The following is a 17,677-nucleotide window of genomic DNA, read 5'->3' as shown; positions in this document are numbered from 1 at the left end:
CCAGGCGGGAATACTGCCTGTTTTTGCGACACTTTGCGACGCTGTGCTCGGCGGGAGCGGCGTGCAGGCATGGCGGCAGCGGTGCGAGTAGTGCCCGCATCCCCCAACTGGTACTGCAGCCGGTGCAGCCACACCAGCGGCGACGGGCGGCTCTTCGGCTTCGCCGCCAGGCACCGGATCAGCGTGTTGGATGTCAGCACCGCTACGCCGACGTTTCACGGTACGGCCTCGACCCCCCTCCTCCCTCTGCGTTTATATAGGAGCGGCCGAGCTCCCGTTGGAAATGGCGTTCTCACGGGGCTTATCCCGGTGCAGGGGAGCTGATCGGGCACACGGAGCGCATCGCCGCCTTCTCCTTCTGCCCGCACCGCGAGCACAGCGCCCTGTGCGCCAGCGGAGCCGACGACGGCAGCGTGAGGCTGTGGGACGCGGTGGAGCTGGAGCAGAGGGGAGAGCACGGCCTGCACCAGGTGGGACCGGAGCGATGATGCTTGAGGTGCTGGGTGATGCTTGTTCCCATAGCCTGAGGTGTACGCTGCCGTTACAGCATCGTAATGGGATGCTGGATGCTGTTAGCACCTCCTTGCTGCCGCACCCAGCTGGCTTTGCAGCCTCCCGGTGTTTCCAGTTACTGCATCTCAGGATGCTGGTAGATAAATGGCAACTCAGTTTAGAACAGGGAGTGCTTGTAGATTAATTGCTTGTTATCCTGTGCTATACAGTCAGAATGGTTGAGTTGGAAGGGACTTCGATGAATGTGCACAAGAACTTCTTTACAGTGAAGGTGACGGAGCACTGGAACAGGCTGCACAGGGAGGTGGTGGAGTCTCCTTCTCTGGAGATATTTAAGACCCGCCTGGACGCCGACCTGTGTGACATGGTGTAGGGAGCCTGCTTTGGCAGGGGGGTTGGACTCGATGATCTCTAGAGGTCCCTTCCAACCCCTACAATTCTGTGATTCTGTGATCTCTAAGGTTCCTTCCAACCCGCACAAGACTGTGATACTGTGTGACTTCAAAGTCCAACCTGCTTCTGTGGGCAGGAACACCTCCCACCATATCAGCCATCATCCATGGCCTTGAGCACCATCAGCAATGGGGCATCTTATGGGCCTCACCTTCCTCTGAGGATGATCTCTAGGCAGGCTGTTAGAGCAAGAGTTTTCCATCCCAAAAGAGCCAACTGCTAAATGCACTTTGCTTTATTTTGTGCTTCAGTTCTTTAAAGAACCCACAAAATGAATTCAGTGGCTAAGCATACTCAATGGCTTTACATGTATTTAAATGTATTCAATTGCCTTTCTTCAGAATGCAATCACAGCGTTACACTGGTCACCCCTTGTGAAAGATCTGATTGTGTCCGGTGATGAAAAAGGGGTAATAGTTTGCTACTGGCACAGCAGAAACGACAGCCAGCAATTCTTCCCAGAGCCTCGGACAGTTTTTTGTCTCACTTGTTCTCCTCATCATGAAAACCTGGTGGCTATTGGGTAAGTGTTACGTTTTACTTTCCGTTCTTCCATTTGAAAGTGTCTCGTAAATTAGATTTCATTAACATTCCTCACGTTACAGGTTACATCATCTGAAGAGAGTTTCATAGTTTTACTGTCTCTTTATCAACAGCTGCCATTTCAGTCCTTTGGATACCTAAGACTACTGAACAAAGCAGGAACATGAAAGCCTTTCAAAAGAGATGGGAGAGAATTAAAGTTATTTGTGGAAAAGGGAACAGCTTTCCTTATATAAAAGTCTCCATTACTTTATAAGACTCTGAAAACTGTCTTGCTGATAAATTGGTGTTGTTCTTGGAGCCAAATATACTCCCTGGTTGCACTTCACAAACAGAAGGCAGCTGTGTTTGTGCTAGTGCTACACTTGAGCTCCAGTTGACTGGTCTCATTGCCACTTGTGATTGGGCTTCTCTGTAATGTGGAGACACTGATCCTGGGTAATAGCTTGGAAATCAGATTAGGTGTTATTCCACGAGGGTTTAACAATCTATCATTAACTGAAATCTCTGTTTTTAGCTACAAGGATGGCATGGTGGTTATAATTGATATCAGCAGGAAAAAAGAAGTTCTTCATCGGCTAAGAGGTCACGATGATGAAATTCATTGTCTGGCCTGGTGTCCTGTATCTGGAGAAGGAAGGTTACCTGCTTGGCAAGATGAGCTCCAAGGTACGTAGAAGTGATACGTAGTTTGTGAAGTGATACTTAGCTCAGGAGAATGTCCCTGTGGAGAACTAAATTCCTTATCCCTGTAAGGTCAGTAGGTAGCTAATCAGAGGTAACTAGTTCAAGTAAAATATTTTCTGATCCAGAGTAGTAGATTTTCAATTAACGTTTAGAGCTTTGAATTCCAAAGTATAATAACAGACTTCAATGGTGTTTCCTTCAGAAGAAGGTGATGTTCCAAACGGGGAGCTGAAACAAGATACAGCCATGAAGAAAAGTTGTTACTTGGCTTCAGGAAGCAAAGATCAGACAATACGGATATGGAGCTGTACTAGAGGCAGAAGTAAGTAAGATTAATCATTTGAGGGAGACAACAACATGGGTGAAGTGCTCCTTTCTAACTGTGGGTTTCATTTGCTAACTCAATAGTTTAAATAGCGGGGAGCCTACTTAAAGTTCAGATTCTCAGGTCTTTTTTTCTGAGAATTTGGATGTACAGAGTCGAGATGATCCCTTTCTTTTCCAAAGGTGTAATGACTCTGAAGTTGCCACCCACAAAGAGAAGAGGTGGAGCTGTTGATCCTGCTGTTAAAGAGCGCATTTGGCTCACTGTCCACTGGCCTTGTGGTCGTCCTACAGAAATTGTATCCAGCTCTTTTGGGTAAGTAGGAGACAAAGCAAGTAAAATTAATTGTACATTAATTCATTGATATTTAAAGAACAACTGGCAGGAAACACTGACACCCCCATCTTCCTCCCTTCCTAGTATAGCAAGATAGAGGACAGGCTAAGAGTGTAGGGGAAGTTCAGTCTTCTAGAAGGCTGTTATTTGCCCCACAATTCATTTAATAATCTAACTGAATACTGACTGCTAATGGTACTATTTGTGGTTTTTGCCCATTTAATGGAAGCAGTTGACATTTCCACTTCCAATGTGATTAGGAATGGATATCTGTAGGGTAGTTTTATCTCTGTAGAGGGACGTGTAGTGCATGTGTGTCTATCTGTATTACTCTCACACTTGCAGTATGTGCGTGAGCGCTGATATGATTTTTTTGAAGTGAAGAATGAAATATACACACTTTACATTTCACAGAGGAGAACTGCTACACTGGGATTTAACTCAACCTGGAAAACGCAAGTGGACACTAATGGGATCTTCAGAAGGGCAAAATCACTCCCGTATTGTGTTCAATCTGTGTTCCCTGAAGCATCAAGACAAAGAGCTGCTTCTTTCCATTTCAATGGACAGAGATGTAAGAACCCATTTTAAAATTAACATCAAAATAGCAGCGGCAGTTCAGTTTGACTGAGTGAAACTAGCACTTTGATGACCACACATTTTCTCCTAAAGCAGGCTTATCCCTGCCCTTTATAACATCATGGCTCAACATTTCTTCTGAGCACAAGTTGTGAATTTCTTTGTTAGCTTGTAAGCTCAAGCTTTTACAGTGGTGGATAGAATGGTTATGCCCTCTGGACTTGAAAATTAAATGTTTAATAGCTGCCTTTTTGCGGGGGGAAGGAAGAGGGGAGCTAAGGAAGGAAGAGTTTTTATGGTTTGGTTTTGCCTTTTGCAGGCAGCAGAGAGCCTCCTATTTTGAATTTAGAAGAGGATCACATAATTAAACCATAGCCTTTTTTTTCCTGTTCCATCACAGTCTTGCAGTTAATACAGCTCTGTCTTTGACACATACTGGCACACGCATACTCTTGAGTCTTCCTCTCACTTGTGCTTTGTTTTTTCCCCCCTATCATACCAATCACTTTATCATTCGTTGTTCCTTAAATATTCTTTAGATAAAGTGCTGGGACCTATCAACTCTAGATTGTAGCTGGACAATGCCTTCACTTGGGGGATTTGTCTACAGTCTCGCCTTCTCCCCTGTGGACCCAGGCTGTCTTGCTATTGGTGTTGGAGACAGCATGATCCGCGTTTGGAATACTTTGTCTATGAGCAACATCTATGATGTTAAAACCTACTGGCAAAGCATAAAATCCAAGGTTACAGCAGTAAGTGTGCTTTACATTCCCCTTTTTTCTTGTCTCTTTTCTCACTCCATTTTTCTCTTTGAGGAATGTTTTTCTCTCACACTGAAGAAGGTTTTTCCCCAACTAAATCCTATAATGCCGAGTTGTTACTTCTGCTCTCAATTTGCATGATATAAATTTTAGAATTGATCAGCATTTTAGACATTTTTAGAACAGTAGGTATTTACAGTACACATACTGAAAATCAGCTGAAGTTTAGGTGGTTATTGCCTCACTTTCTTGGTTTTATAAACCACTGTGATCATTCCTTGTGTCATCTGCAGTTTCCTTTTGTCTGCTGGGAAGTTTAACATGTAGAAAAACTGGCACCGATGCCTTCAGTTTGAATTTGAACAGCAATTGGCTAAATACTAACATCTAGTAAACGATGGCAGCATTACAACATGTTAGTTGATCACACCAAAAGTATGACTCTATGTTGTAATGTAGCAGTCAGGTTTCAATGATTTCAGTTCCTTTCCTCTTGTCCCAGTAACTGTTAAGGGAAGAGTCCTTGATTCACATCACAATGTGGTTAAATTGAGTTGCTGTAGTTAGCATGGTGAATATAAGGGACAGTGGTTTTTGGTTTCAGTGCTTAACCTATTTACTATTTAAAAATAAATTGTCAATTCCTTTTGTCATTATGGGGCTCTTTGTACTTTTCTTGCAGTTAGCGTGGCATCCAACTAAAGAAGGTTGTTTGGCTTTTGGAACAGAGGATGGAAAGGTTGGCATATTTGACGCCTTATCCAGCAGGTAAAAAAGTAGTTTTCAGATTCATTAGTGTCCGATCTTGCTGGTATGGCAGCACACATAGATGATGTGGTCTTTCCTGAGGTTTACATTTGATATTTGTTAAAAGTTAAATTTAAAGCACTCAGATGTATTTTAAGTGTATCTTTTCATCTGTTCCTTGTGACTGGCAGCTCTTAAGGAAACCTTACTCAAATTGTGTAACAGTCACCTGTTGGAAGTCATCAGTCAAGAATGAGTTAAGCCAGAAAAAGTTAGATAAAATGAGCAACATGCAGATGCAATTCATTAGGACAGTTTTGTTCTGATTTTAGTACAGGAAGCATCAAAGGCTTGGCTGAGCCATTGCTTTAGTATTTTGAAGCACCTGTCGTCTGTTTTCACTACTGGAAATACATTAGTTTGAATTTTGGGTTTTTTTTTTTTGCTTGTTTTGGATTTGGTTTAGTTTCAGTTTGGTTTTGTTAGGGGTTTTATTCTGTATTTCCCCTTGCTGCAATCAGACTACTCCTGTTTCCTTACTTTCCTGCACAGTGCTAAGAATAAGCCCCCACAGATCTCCAGTACTTACCACAAGAAGACTGTATACACATTAGCCTGGGGACCTCCAACTCCTCCACTATCTTCTGGTGAGTGTTATAATGTCTTGTTACAAAGTAGAAATCCATACAGAGCACACAGATACCACAAAGTTGGTGTGCTTCCCTTCCTTATGGATGTGAGCTCCATCTGCTTGGTAGCAGTCCTTTCTATCCACTAAGGATGCGTTCTGCCTGAGAAACTGGTAACAGTTTTGCCAAGGGAGCAAAATAATCTGTTCTGTATTTTGAAAGGTTCAGGAAGTGGATGGGAGTAGAGCACAACACCACATAGTTACATGTTTGCAATGCGCTGAAATAGCTATATAGGCTCTCCACAATAATTGGTTAGGATCAAGTACAGATTATTTAGCTCTAACTGTTTTTCTGTCATTAAAACTAAACAGCACAGCTCCATTTGTCTTTTATGCAACCTGGGGGGGGGTTTATTGGCCAGGATTTAAAGGGAGTTTTAATGTGTGCAGCAATTGTGCTATGGAGAATGAATGAGGGGTCCTTTTAGGGAATTGTATTTTGAGAATTTCTTGCTGCCAGATCTCAGAGAATCAAAGCATACATACAGCATTTTAAAATACTGTTTTGATTTATAGTAAGAATAATTGCTTTTCCTAAGACTGACAAAGAGCACGGTATACTTAGATTTTTTTTTTCCTCTGTTGAGTAGGAGAAGAAGGTGAACATCCCTCTGTAACTTTATATAGTTGTGCTGGAGAAGGTATTGTTTTTCAACACAACCCTTGGAAACTTAGTGGAGAGGCAAATGACATCAACAAAACCATCAGAGACACTAATTCAATTAAAGTGAGTGTGATTCTTGCCTTTTTCTATGGATTTGTGATTATAGTTCTGTAGCCCATAGTTGTAGGCTTTTGAATTTTCTTGGAACATGTAGAGCTTACTAAGGAGCATAAGGAGGTGGAACATCAAGGTCCTTTTGGAATCCAGACGTTTCATTTGACACGTTCCACTGCGCTGGATGTAGCCAGTGATTCTTCCATCATCTTGCAGTTCTTTCAGTCCTCTATTGCCCAAACTTATGTCACTACTACAAAATGCAGCAGACACTTGGGTGGCTTTTGTTTTGCAGACTAATTGTAATTCCTAGTTGCCAGTTGTGTTCTGTTGATGTATTCAAGAGAGTCCTGAGAGTTTGTGTGATGGCTGGTAATAGCTGCATCTTCTCTCCACAGCACAAACTACCTGCACGTACAGAGATCAGCTGGAAACCAGATGGTAAACTCTTGGCCCTTGGCAATGAAGATGGGTATGTTTCATTGTCAGGATTGGCGCATACACAACCTTAACCTACAGGAGTCAGTGTTTTGATGCAAAAGTACTTTTTGTTGTCCTGGTTTGGTTCTTAACTTTCATTGCCTATGTATCTGGATTGTGATAATACAATATTCTTTGCTGGTATTTCATTAAGTTGCTCTTGGCATGGAGGATCTATATCACATTACATCATTTTTTCAAGGATCTACACACAGCTGAAATACACATTCTCTAAGTACTAAATTGGAGTGTGACTTGAATCCAGAACAGAAAATCTCATTTCGTTTCATAGACCATCATTCAGGACAAGAAAAACAAAATCACATTTTCACTGACTGGAGTATTTCTAACACTGTTATTCTTGCATTTCAGGTCAATTGAAATATTTCAGGCTCCGAGCTTGAAGTTGCTCTGCACTATCCAGCAGCATCACAAATTGATTAATGCTATCCGATGGCATCATGAGCATGGGAGTGATCCAGAGTTGAGTTACTTGATTGCTTCAGGCTCAGTCAATGCCGTTATCTATGTGCATAATCTGAAGAGTGTTGTAGGTAATGGTTTGCAGATTCTATCCCATGTCTTGGCATCTTGTTTTGCTTTCCTCTTGGTTTGCATTGCTAGCCGTAGCTTATCCTTTTATTTCTTCTTTCAGAGAGCACTTCAGAAAGTCCTTTGACAATAACAGAACCTTTTCGAACTCTGGCGGGACACACAGCAAAAGTCACAAGCCTTTCTTGGAGCCCCCACCATGAGGGAAGATTGGTATCAGCTTGCTATGATGGCACTGCACAGGTACTTCTCTACTACCACTCAGAAGAGTATTTCTTTTAATTTCAAGTCATCCTTTCTGCAGTATTTTAAAAGCAAGCTAACTGAACAAGAAAGCTTTTCTGAGTTCAGCTGCTTAACTACTGCATATTTACCCTTGGCAACAATCTCATACTGGATACCTGATACAGAGGTATACTTTTTTCTTTTGGCTTATTCCTGCTTTTCCAACACACTGCACAAATGAGAATATTGCAAAGAACACTTTTAGTCCAGGTCTATGGGAATGAACAGAGGGAAGCTGAGCAGTAAGTATGGTTTTGTGCCTTGCAGTTTGATTTGTAAGTCCAGTAGCATTTTTGGATTCTTAAGAAAGACATTAAGCTGGCTTATTGGTACATACAAAGAAAGCTTTCTGAGTTTTCTCCGTCTGCTTGCTTGTTATTGAAATAGCTCTGCAAACAATAGAAGACAAGCTCCTACAAATGTAAATTGCTAAACAGGAAGCATAGAGTTTCACACCTGGAGGAGATTAAGTAATAAAGTTTCTTTCTTGATCATAAGGTATGGGATGTTATGAAGGAAGAGCCACTCTGCAACTACCGAGGGCACCAGGGCCGGCTGCTGTGTGTCCAGTGGTCACCAGTGGACTCAGATTCTATTTATACTGGAGCTGATGATTTCTCTGTTCACAAGTGGCTCATCTCAAAGCAGGAGCATACACGGCCCCCTCAGGGTAAGTATATTCAATGATCCTTTCCTGAAGGTTGATCTGGGAGCTAGGAAATAAGAGGGTTGTTATGTTGAAATGACAGTAAAGCTTTTATGCTGAATTCAATTCTGCCTGTTTCCCCTTTAGGGATAAATGTTGTCTGAGTTCAAATTCAATCGTATTCTTATTTGCAAACTCAGTGTCGATCTTGAGAGGCAAACAGTTTATACCCCAAAAATCTCTACACATAATACCAGAGTAACTTTTCTGTGACCTTTTATAGGCAAAAAAAGTATAGAGCTGGAGAAAAAAAGAAGTATCCAACCAAAAGTAAAAGCCAAGAAGAAGAAAAAGCCCGTAGGAAAGAATCCAGCCAAGCAGGATCTAAGTGATGCCGTGAATGGGGATGAGAGCATGAAGGATACATTGCTGGAGGAAAACGGAGTGTCTGACCACGAAGGAGAAAAAGCAGCTCAGGAGACAGAATTGTCCGATAAAGATTCCATGGCTGGTAATAATTTAATTGACTTAGTTTAGTGGCTCCCAGACTGCTTAATCTCCGGAGCATCACAAAGCCTAACATCTTTATGTGGGATTTTCTTCTAATACAGTTTTATTGAAATAGTCCACTTGAAGGAAGTATGATTCCAAAACACCTTTCATAACTTTATAAACTTATTTAAAGACAACTAGTTCCAAACAAGAGATTCTGGACTAACAAGCAACATTAACCGTTTGCCTTGAAACAGTGTCATTTTATATCACTGCTGATTTATGGTGATAAATCTTAATATACTGATAGACCATCATTAATGTCTTCTGCCATCTTTGGTAGTTTTTTGACAGTTCTGTAATGTTTTCTTATTATTTCCTTTTCCTGGAAACCTATTAAGTTATATGACAAAGCAAAGCTTGCTTTCTGTATAATTTGAAATTATTGTTGCAGAATATTAACATCAGTTATTTTGCTGTGGGCTTTTCCATGTATTGTTTATCCTTTCTTAATCACTTCGTAATTGCTTAACTGCAGTGTCCAAGGATACATCTTTATCTGCATATGATTACTCTTCATTCAGCTCATCAAAGCCTTTTGTAACCCTGAAAGCCACTCCTGTGAAAAAGGATCCACCTAAAGAGAAAGCAGGTTGGTACAGTTTCAGATACTTGCACCAGTCCTGTATCAAAAGAGAGTTCTTCATTCTTGATGTAGGCTTGGCTGCATCTTCCCTTATTAGTGAGTGGTGGAGAAAGAGAAGAATGCTCTTCAAATCTCTTAAATGTTTTTGTATTTGCCCTGCTTGCCAGGTCAATTGAACAATTGTTTAATGGGGGCAGAGATGGTGCCTTCTAGTTGCTAGTTTTAGTCCAGGCAGACTTGGCAGAAAAATAAGCAAAGCAATCAGTATTTGAAAGTTAGCACTGTCATAACAGGGATGTGGGTAGTTGAGTATGTTTTTTATTTTCCTCTGTGAAGAACAGGTAGGTTGGTTTTTATTTTTTTTGCATATATCAGAGCTCTGCTCTTTGTGCCACAGTGAATGATTTGTATTTGTATTGATTTTTCAGCTCTTGATGCCTCTCTAAAGAAGAGGAAACCTCGCTCACTTTTACCTTTCAGTACATCCATGGATCACAGATCTAAAGATGAATTGCATCAGGATTGTTTGAAGCTGGCTACGTGTCTGAAAACCAAAGGTATCAGTCTTAAACTGCAGCTTCCCCTTTCTGATCAGCTGGGTAAAATACTTAGAGGGAAGGTGCTCTGAAGTATTCAGAAGCATGTCACAAATCCAAGGCCTTGATCTGGACAACTTGGCATTAAGCTTTGGAAATGGTGATCTACTGTAACTTCTCCTGTAGTGCTGTGGCACTCTGTAGACACTCCAGACAGGTTTTGTTTAGGATTTTGAATTACAGAGATAGGGTAAAATTGTGTAGCTCAGGTTTTTATCACCTTCAGAAGGTGAAAGGGAAAATAAGTCATCAGGAAGATGTTTTTATCATCACAGTATTTTTCTTTAGATTCAGAGCATTCCAAGGGAATTTCCTGTGTTTGAGATTTGAAGTGAATGTCCTGCACACACAAAATTCTTCTGTTCAACCTCAGGTGTAAGTTCTGAGTGACAGTCTGCAAATGTGCAAGCTTCTTAAATGTAAAGAAAGCAAAAGACAGAAATATTTGCAATAACGAGTACAGTAGTGCAGCATACTGACTTGGCACATCCTCGTTTTCCATGTTGTACTAAATGTTAAACGTTCATTCTCTTTATCTGTGTTAGATCATAATGAAGATGTGTCCTCTGACCTCCAGGATCGCATCCACTTGGGGCTGTTCACAGACAGAGCTTCTCTGCACAACATGATTGATATGGAAGGCAAGTAGAATAAGGAGCTCAGTTTGGCAATACATCCATTGTCACTGTGATATTCAAGGAGAAAACTCCTACTGCATATTTAAGTGCAGGATTAAGAATGCAAGTCTGTTCAAAGAAAACAGAAGGCTTACTTTTCCCAAACAGTTTTTACAGCTTTCAGATACAGACGTTTCTGTCAAGGTATTTTACTGTGTCAAATAACGCTAGTGCACTCATGCTGCTAGATAACTAGGAGGCTTCTTTACTTCAAACAGGAAAATACCACTTGGAGAATGGACATCCGGAGCTGTTTCAGCAGCTTATGTTGTGGAAAGGAGACATGAAGGGTGTACTCCAGGCAGCTGCTGAGAGGGGAGAACTGACAGACCAGCTGGTTGCATTCTCACCCATGGGTATGTTTGCTCATGTAACACATAAGCAGATGGAATTAGCTGCCCAATTTCACCCCATTGCTCTAGGTTGAAAACTCATGACTTCTGGATTGGACACAAAACAAATCCTATTTATAACAAAGCCTGGATGTTCCCACAAGCATCCTTAGATTAGTCCAGCAGAAAATAAAGTGATTTCCTCTGGGACTTTTCAGAGAAGCAAACTGTACTTCCAAGGGCAAAGATGGTGCTTTGTAGTATGTAGCAGTCCTGGCTTGCTGTTGGTTTATATGTACTTTCAAATTATTTTACTGCTAGTGAAGTCCTACAGTTGTGTTCAGGTCCAAGCTTTGTCCTGTTCTATTGCCTCAAGTAGCTTGCATTAGAGAGATGAAAGAAGTACCTAAGAGGGGGCAGAGAAGAAGTGCATGCTGAAGAAACCAGGAATTCTTGCTGTTCTAAATTTTTTTGCCTTAAATTGTATTGCTTTCTCTTTTGCAGTTGGATATCAGGCTTGGGTTTGGACAGTAGAAGCCTTTGCAAAGCAGCTGTGTTTCCAGGAGCAATATGTGAAGGCTGCCTCCCATCTCCTGTCCATTCATAAAGTGTATGAAGCTGTCGAACTCCTGAAAGTGAATAATTTTTACAGGTTGTTGCATATTTGTTCAAATACCTTTTTTCCCCCTCATAAAATACTTGAGGTAGCTTCTTTTTAAATATAAGAGATGATTCCTTTATGAAAGAAGGTATTTGTGTATTTTTAACACAATCTTCTGTCTGGTTTCTCTCGTGCGCATTAGGGAAGCAATTGTAATTGCTAAGGCCAGGTTACGTCCAGAAGATCCCATTCTGAAGGATCTCTACACCAGCTGGGCAGCTGTGTTAGAGAAAGATGGTCATTATTCCATGGCTGCCAAATGGTAAGTGTTACCAGTAAGAAGACAGAATTGAGGGCTTCACATCTGTGATTACCAGAGTTACTAATGACATTTTGGATATTTTGATCTGGAATAATAGCATACTGGCTTTGCTTGATGATGGATTTGTCTCAGGCATTTTTGGAGTTTTCACACTTCTGAAAAGGATTCAGCTGAAATCCAGACAGAGGCACTGATTTTCGTGTCTTGAATCTATTTATTTGTACTACTCTCATAAGCCATGCATGGTGTACGTAGCACCTGAAGTTTCATTCCATACTTTTAGGCTTTGTGATCTAGTCAGTTTGCTTTTTTCTCTTTTCAGTTATCTGGGTGCTTCCTCACCCTATGATGCAGTTAAAGTGCTGGCAAAGAAGGGGGATGCGGCATCCCTTAAAACTGCTGCTGAGCTTGCTCTGATATCCGGAGAGGAGGAATTGTCAGCAAGTTTGTCTTTCCGATGTGCCCAAGAAATGCTGTTATCCAGGAACTGGGTTGGAGCTCAGGAAGTCCTTCAGCAACAGAAAACCTTATTTGTGAGTCCTGTTCTTTCCTTTCTGCTTTACTTTAGCACTGTCTCTCTCCAGGTTAAACTTGAACTTTACCTCTTTCTGTGTATTAACAATCCACTGGTAGCCCTGAGCTTGTTTTGCCTCAGAATATTTTTTCCTAGAAGTTTATTGCAATGACACTTCAAAAATCCAGGTGTCTTTACGGAGAAAAGGGGCCTGTGATAAGGAGGCATATATGCTCTATGCATGTTACATCCATAAGAGAGGCAGTTCAGAAGGATTTTCTGCTTGTTTTTGCTTTGGTTTAGTTTGTTAGGTTTCTTTTTGTTAATTACATAATGCAGATGTCTTTTTTAGTACATAATACTGATCATAATAAGAAAGGCAGAAAAGTGTTTGTTGCTTACAGTAAACGAATGAACGTGTATATCCATTCAAGGCTTAGTCCAGGAATTTCCTATAGCACAGACTAAGAAGCAGAACATTGCCTTAGCCTGTTTTGATGTTTCCTTCTGACCTTAGAGAGTCTCTGCCAGTATTTTACCTTTAGAGCTATAGTAGTGAAGTATGCTGTCACCTGCAATCTGCTACAAGCCATGTTTTTAATTTGGCCACTTGGCGTAGTCAGCAAGAGATTATTTTTCAGCTCAATGCTCTTTTTTTCTTCTCTTGTTAAAGGGGCAAAGACTTGTTTTCTGCCTCAACGAACTGCTTTGTAAGTGCCTCAGTGAAAGAAATCCCTGTAACCGAAGGAGCCCTGTGCCTCCCTGTTACCACAACTGGGAGCTGAACAGAAATGTCTCCTTTTTTGACATGGTGATAGAAGTGTGGCAGAAGGTACTGGGCATGGACACCACTGAAAAAACCACGTGTGCACGAGAGCAACTGCGCAGCATTGAGCATCCTCCTTCTACCAGCAACACTCACCCAAAGCAGGTAATTAAGTCTGTACACACACCAAGCCTCCTTATGGCATGTGCAGCCACACAGCCACTTTGTGTGTCCTGTGAGCTGTTTCCAGGAGACTGCTTTCTGCTACAGGATGAGGTTTCAGTCTGGGAGAGTTAATGATAAGACAACTGGGACAGCTTCCCCCAACACCTTTTTGTTTAAGACTGTCAAGAGAGGCCTGGATGCTTGTTAAAAATATCAGAGTCCAGGTCTGGTCATAGACTGATGCTTTTGCAGCTCTTCTCTCAGACCTCATTAAGTCACTGACCATTGGTACTTCTCAGCCACTTAAGAGGACAGAGGCAAGCACAGCTGCTGATAATTACAGTGACAAGTCATGTAAAGATACTCTGATCTCTTATATAAAGGAGTACTTCTGGACTTTTCTGTAATACTTTTAACTAGCAAGTCATTCATACTTAGCAGTAAAACTATTAACTGTGCTCTCTGCTGCTTCCCCTAGGTGCTTTTCTATATCTGCCATGACCTGACACTGGCAGCACTGAGCTATCAGGCTGCTGCCTGGGATGAGGCAGTGAAAAGTATTCTTGGTGCTGTGGCTCGTAGTTACAATGCTGGCAATTTTACTCTGATGCAAGAAATTTGCAATATCTTCCTTCCTGAAGGTAAGTCTCTTCTTGTACATCTCCTGGCAATGACAAATAGAAGAATGTTCCTCATAAGCAGAGTTATGTCCATTACATCCATTGTTCTTCTGTTTGTTCTTCAGACTATGCAGTGCATTCACCTGTAGCTCTTGATCATGTGAATATCCTAATTTGTGATTTAGGACACAAGGGAGTTTGCTATAGATGATAAGAACATGCAGTCTCATGCTAGCTAGAAGGGAGTTCTGTATTTAAGAAGATGCCTGCTTTTGCTTTTCTGCTTCCAGCATCAATCTGAAAAAATCTCTGCTATGGGTCTCCTGGACAGATATTCAGTTATTAGATCTTGTCTTTATTTTATTTGGAAATACTTATAATGCATTTATAATTTTTTATTATTAGGCTGTGAGAACCTGAGAGACAAACTGGACAGCACAAATTCTCAAAGCATAGCTGCTTGCAGAAGTCTAGAGGGCTTTGTGGCTTACGGGCTGCTGTATGATCTGTGGTGGAACCCACCCAAAGACTCTCCTGCCATCCAAAAGGCTGGTTTGGATCCTGCGTTTTGCCCCACTGAGCAGACAGCTCTTGAGCAGAGTTGCGTTCCTGATCACTCCTCTCCTGAAGAAACTCCTGATCAAACTGCAGTTGAGCTGGATGAAAACCTCAGCAGTACAACTGAATGTAATAGATGCAAGACAGAAAGTGACTCAGAAACTAACTCAGTCGGTTTGGCAGACAGACAGTCAAAACTGAATGGCTGCAAAGTGCTTCTTTCGGAAGCGATTGCTGCTTTACAGAACACACAGAGAGATATAGCTGAGGTCCAGAAGATTTTAGCCGACATGATCCACCGGCATCAGCAGCAGAGGAATACTCTCCAGGAAAGCACAAATGGAAGTATTCATGAGAACAATGTGCAGCAGAATTCAGAGAATGAACCGGACAAACCATGCTCTGACAGCAGCCAGATCAAGTGGTAAGCGTTAGAACATGAGATGGATTGAAAAGTGTTGCCCTTTGGTTTATGTTTGCACAGTGGATTTCTGACTTAGTTCACATTACTTCTAATCTCATGCTGATCACTCCAGGACACCAAATGTAGGCCTAAGAAGTCTTGCATTTCCGTAAGGCGTTACTGTGTGTGTGAACTTATTGCAACTGAATGACTTTTTGATAGGTGGGTTTGATTATAGCAGGGAGGCTACACAGTCATTCAAACAAAACAATTACAACACATGCTCTTTTCTTAACAGTAAAGATGAAGTAAAAGAAGCAATTACCCTCCCTGAACTAACAAAGCAACTCTTGGAGGCAAAGCAGAAACTAGCAGAATTTCCAGACAACTTAAAGGTAAGTTTTCAAAACAGGTAGTATAGTCTGAAAGAAGACAGTCTTTTTGTAAGTCATTGTAATGCTATAGCTTAATAGAAAGTACAGTAGTAATAATGGGGCGGCAAAGTCCTAGTCTGCAGCAAATGGGAAGCCCAAACACAGCAGCTGTAGATACAGAAACAAAGGGAAAAAAAGATCACTTACCTTTGGAAGGCTTCAGGTATGCAGGGATCTCCAGCAGAATCCCCTCGCTTCCACTGCCAACCCTTAAATGAGGTTTGGGAAGGGCTGGATCCTGGTTCCACCCCTTCCAATCACTCAATGCATTGCATGCACCTGAGCTCTCCTGGGCTGGCCCTGTCTTCCACCAGGTGCTTCATCACTGCTTCAGGCTGGAACTCAGCATTTTTACTAGTCATATACTATGTTTTTTTTATACAGAAGGATCAGTGACTTTCTTTGTGCCCCAGCTGCACTCTAGATTTGTAAGATAAAGGTACTAGTAACGTAAATATAAGCTGGCTGATACAGGTGGGCAGAATCACCCTCTATTTCCCTGAACTAATCCCACAGCAATTTTAATTGATAGAGAAACTTAATACCTGGCATCAGGGTTGGATTCTTGCTTCAAGCATTACTTTCTCCATGCAGTTGGAGCACGCAGGTGAAGTCTCTGCATGAGACAACTCAATGGGATATCTTGTATGAATCTTTCCCATGTATTCGGGGAGCAGTCCCTTGTTATGTACAGTAACTTCATATGCAGAAACAGTTTTGATAATGAAGTCACGAATGTCAGTTATAAAATGGCCTATATTAATTAGAAACTGTTCAAACACCACACTGTGAGATTGTAAACCACATCTCTAGGCTGTATCATCCCTTCTCTTATCTAGTCTATAAGTACTTATGGTGATAGTGCACAGAGGAGCCAACTCAGTTAAATGTGTGCTAATGTCCTGGAAGAAGAGGAAAAATCCGGTCTCCCCAAGTAGATGTTGTAAAATGGTGTTTCTAGATGCAGCTGCTTGAACATGTTGTAGTAAAACAATTCTAACTGAAAGAGTGGACTCACTCTTTGTTCTTTTTTTTGCATGCAGGTCTTTCCGTTCCCTGATGTGCTGGAGTGCTGCCTTGTACTCCTTCACCTTGGAGCCCAGTGTCCTCCTGAATTACACCAACAGGCATTGGATCTCCTTAGGAAACACGGTAGTGCTGAAGTTTATGAAAAGGCTGTCAGGAAGTTCTTGACGTGACCTTTTGAGACCAGACACACCTCTGAGCTGCTTGCAATCACTTAGCACCAGTTAACAACAAGACTGTTCTTTCTTCAAAGTGAAGGCTTGTTTCTACAGATACAGTTACTGATGACTACTGTTTTGGATAATATTACAAACAAATCAGGTTTATATACATACATTCACGGTCATCAACTGCTACTTAATGAGATTACATTAGGAAATTGAAAAGTAGTAGATTGCAGCCTTGAAACTCTATACAGGAGTTTTATACGTCTTTTATTTGCTGGAAGTTATGCTAAGGAAATCTCTTGGAATTTACATGCAAAATAGTTTTGAGCAGCTGTCTTCCAGCAGAAGAGCACCAGCTGCCCTCTGAAGAAAATAATGGTTCCTTCAAGTAGTCTGACCTTTAAACCAGTGTTGTACTTAAGAAAAGTGTGAATTTATTTCCCCTTCTTTAAATAAAGTCTTCACCAAGCAGGAATGGGCATTTAGTAAGATGTCATTAAAAGTAATTATTTTTGTCACTGCTAATACAATAGAAATCGAACTTGCTGGATAAAGCAGGTGTTTGTTGCATACCATGACTCAGCTTTGTGTTTTTGTTTGTTAGCTTTTAAATACAGCGAGGGTAAATTTGAGGTAGTAACAAGTTCTCTCTTCTTCAAGTGTCAAAAGTGATCCTAGATCCCGCAGTCCTGAACTGTTCTGGCCATTCTTACAGCTTACTGGAGCTTTTTTCCATCGTAACATAATTTCTTTGTGAAAGAACAAGGCTGAAAAGAGCCTCAGCAACTTCTAGAAGCAAAATGATTCAACAGCAGCAGGTAAAAGGAGGGAGTTAGTTGTATCAAGAGATGCATTGAGCCGTTGAGTTGTTCTCACTAACTTGGAATTGCTTGAACCAGGAGGGGGAGCTACTGCTTAACCAAACAGCTCTCCTATCGTTTAAGTGGGAATCGGTGAAGCTGAAGCAGGAAAATGTCACGCAGGACGCATCAGCAAAATAGATTTGTCATTTTAAGTGGCTAAGCTGCTTGCTGAGCTAACA

General features: G+C 41.4%; 1 protein-coding gene and 1 long non-coding RNA gene across 4 annotated transcripts; one reads left to right on the top strand and one right to left on the bottom strand.

Moving 5' to 3' along the window:
- Positions 1-47: 47 nt before the first annotated feature.
- Positions 48-17,110, top strand: GEMIN5 (gem nuclear organelle associated protein 5). 3 transcript variants are annotated; one of them, XM_015875638.3, is made up of 28 exons: positions 48-220; positions 316-470; positions 1,308-1,489; positions 2,027-2,178; positions 2,402-2,518; positions 2,704-2,836; positions 3,272-3,431; positions 3,976-4,188; positions 4,880-4,965; positions 5,497-5,591; positions 6,226-6,362; positions 6,752-6,825; positions 7,206-7,387; positions 7,489-7,628; positions 8,169-8,340; positions 8,600-8,827; positions 9,347-9,460; positions 9,883-10,011; positions 10,596-10,691; positions 10,946-11,083; positions 11,564-11,711; positions 11,863-11,982; positions 12,305-12,515; positions 13,170-13,427; positions 13,906-14,068; positions 14,453-15,029; positions 15,307-15,403; positions 16,486-17,110. In XM_015875638.3, the coding sequence occupies exons 1-28, from the start codon at positions 70-72 to the stop codon at positions 16,639-16,641; spliced, it is 4,584 nt and encodes a 1,527-aa protein (XP_015731124.2). In that variant the 5' UTR covers positions 48-69; the 3' UTR covers positions 16,642-17,110. The 3 variants fall into 3 exon arrangements, with proteins under 3 accessions (XP_015731124.2, XP_015731123.2, XP_085374883.1); XM_015875637.3 differs by having other exon boundaries at positions 2,399-2,518; XM_085518757.1 differs by lacking the exons at positions 13,906-14,068; positions 14,453-15,029; positions 15,307-15,403; positions 16,486-17,110 and having other exon boundaries at positions 2,399-2,518; positions 13,170-13,206; positions 13,315-13,427.
- LOC116654052 (uncharacterized) lies at positions 8,249-16,126 on the bottom strand. Its single transcript, XR_014935430.1, has 3 exons — positions 15,988-16,126; positions 15,590-15,651; positions 8,249-8,383 (listed from the first exon to the last, which is right to left on the bottom strand). It is a non-coding gene; the product is annotated as an uncharacterized LOC116654052 (long non-coding RNA).
- Positions 17,111-17,677: the final 567 nt, after the last annotated feature.

Source organism: Coturnix japonica, chromosome 18 (assembly GCF_054131305.1).
Source record: "Coturnix japonica strain WE chromosome 18, WE-NBRP24, whole genome shotgun sequence".
Lineage (NCBI taxonomy): Eukaryota > Metazoa > Chordata > Aves > Galliformes > Phasianidae > Coturnix > Coturnix japonica.
This window is presented reverse-complemented; position numbering and strand designations above follow the sequence as displayed.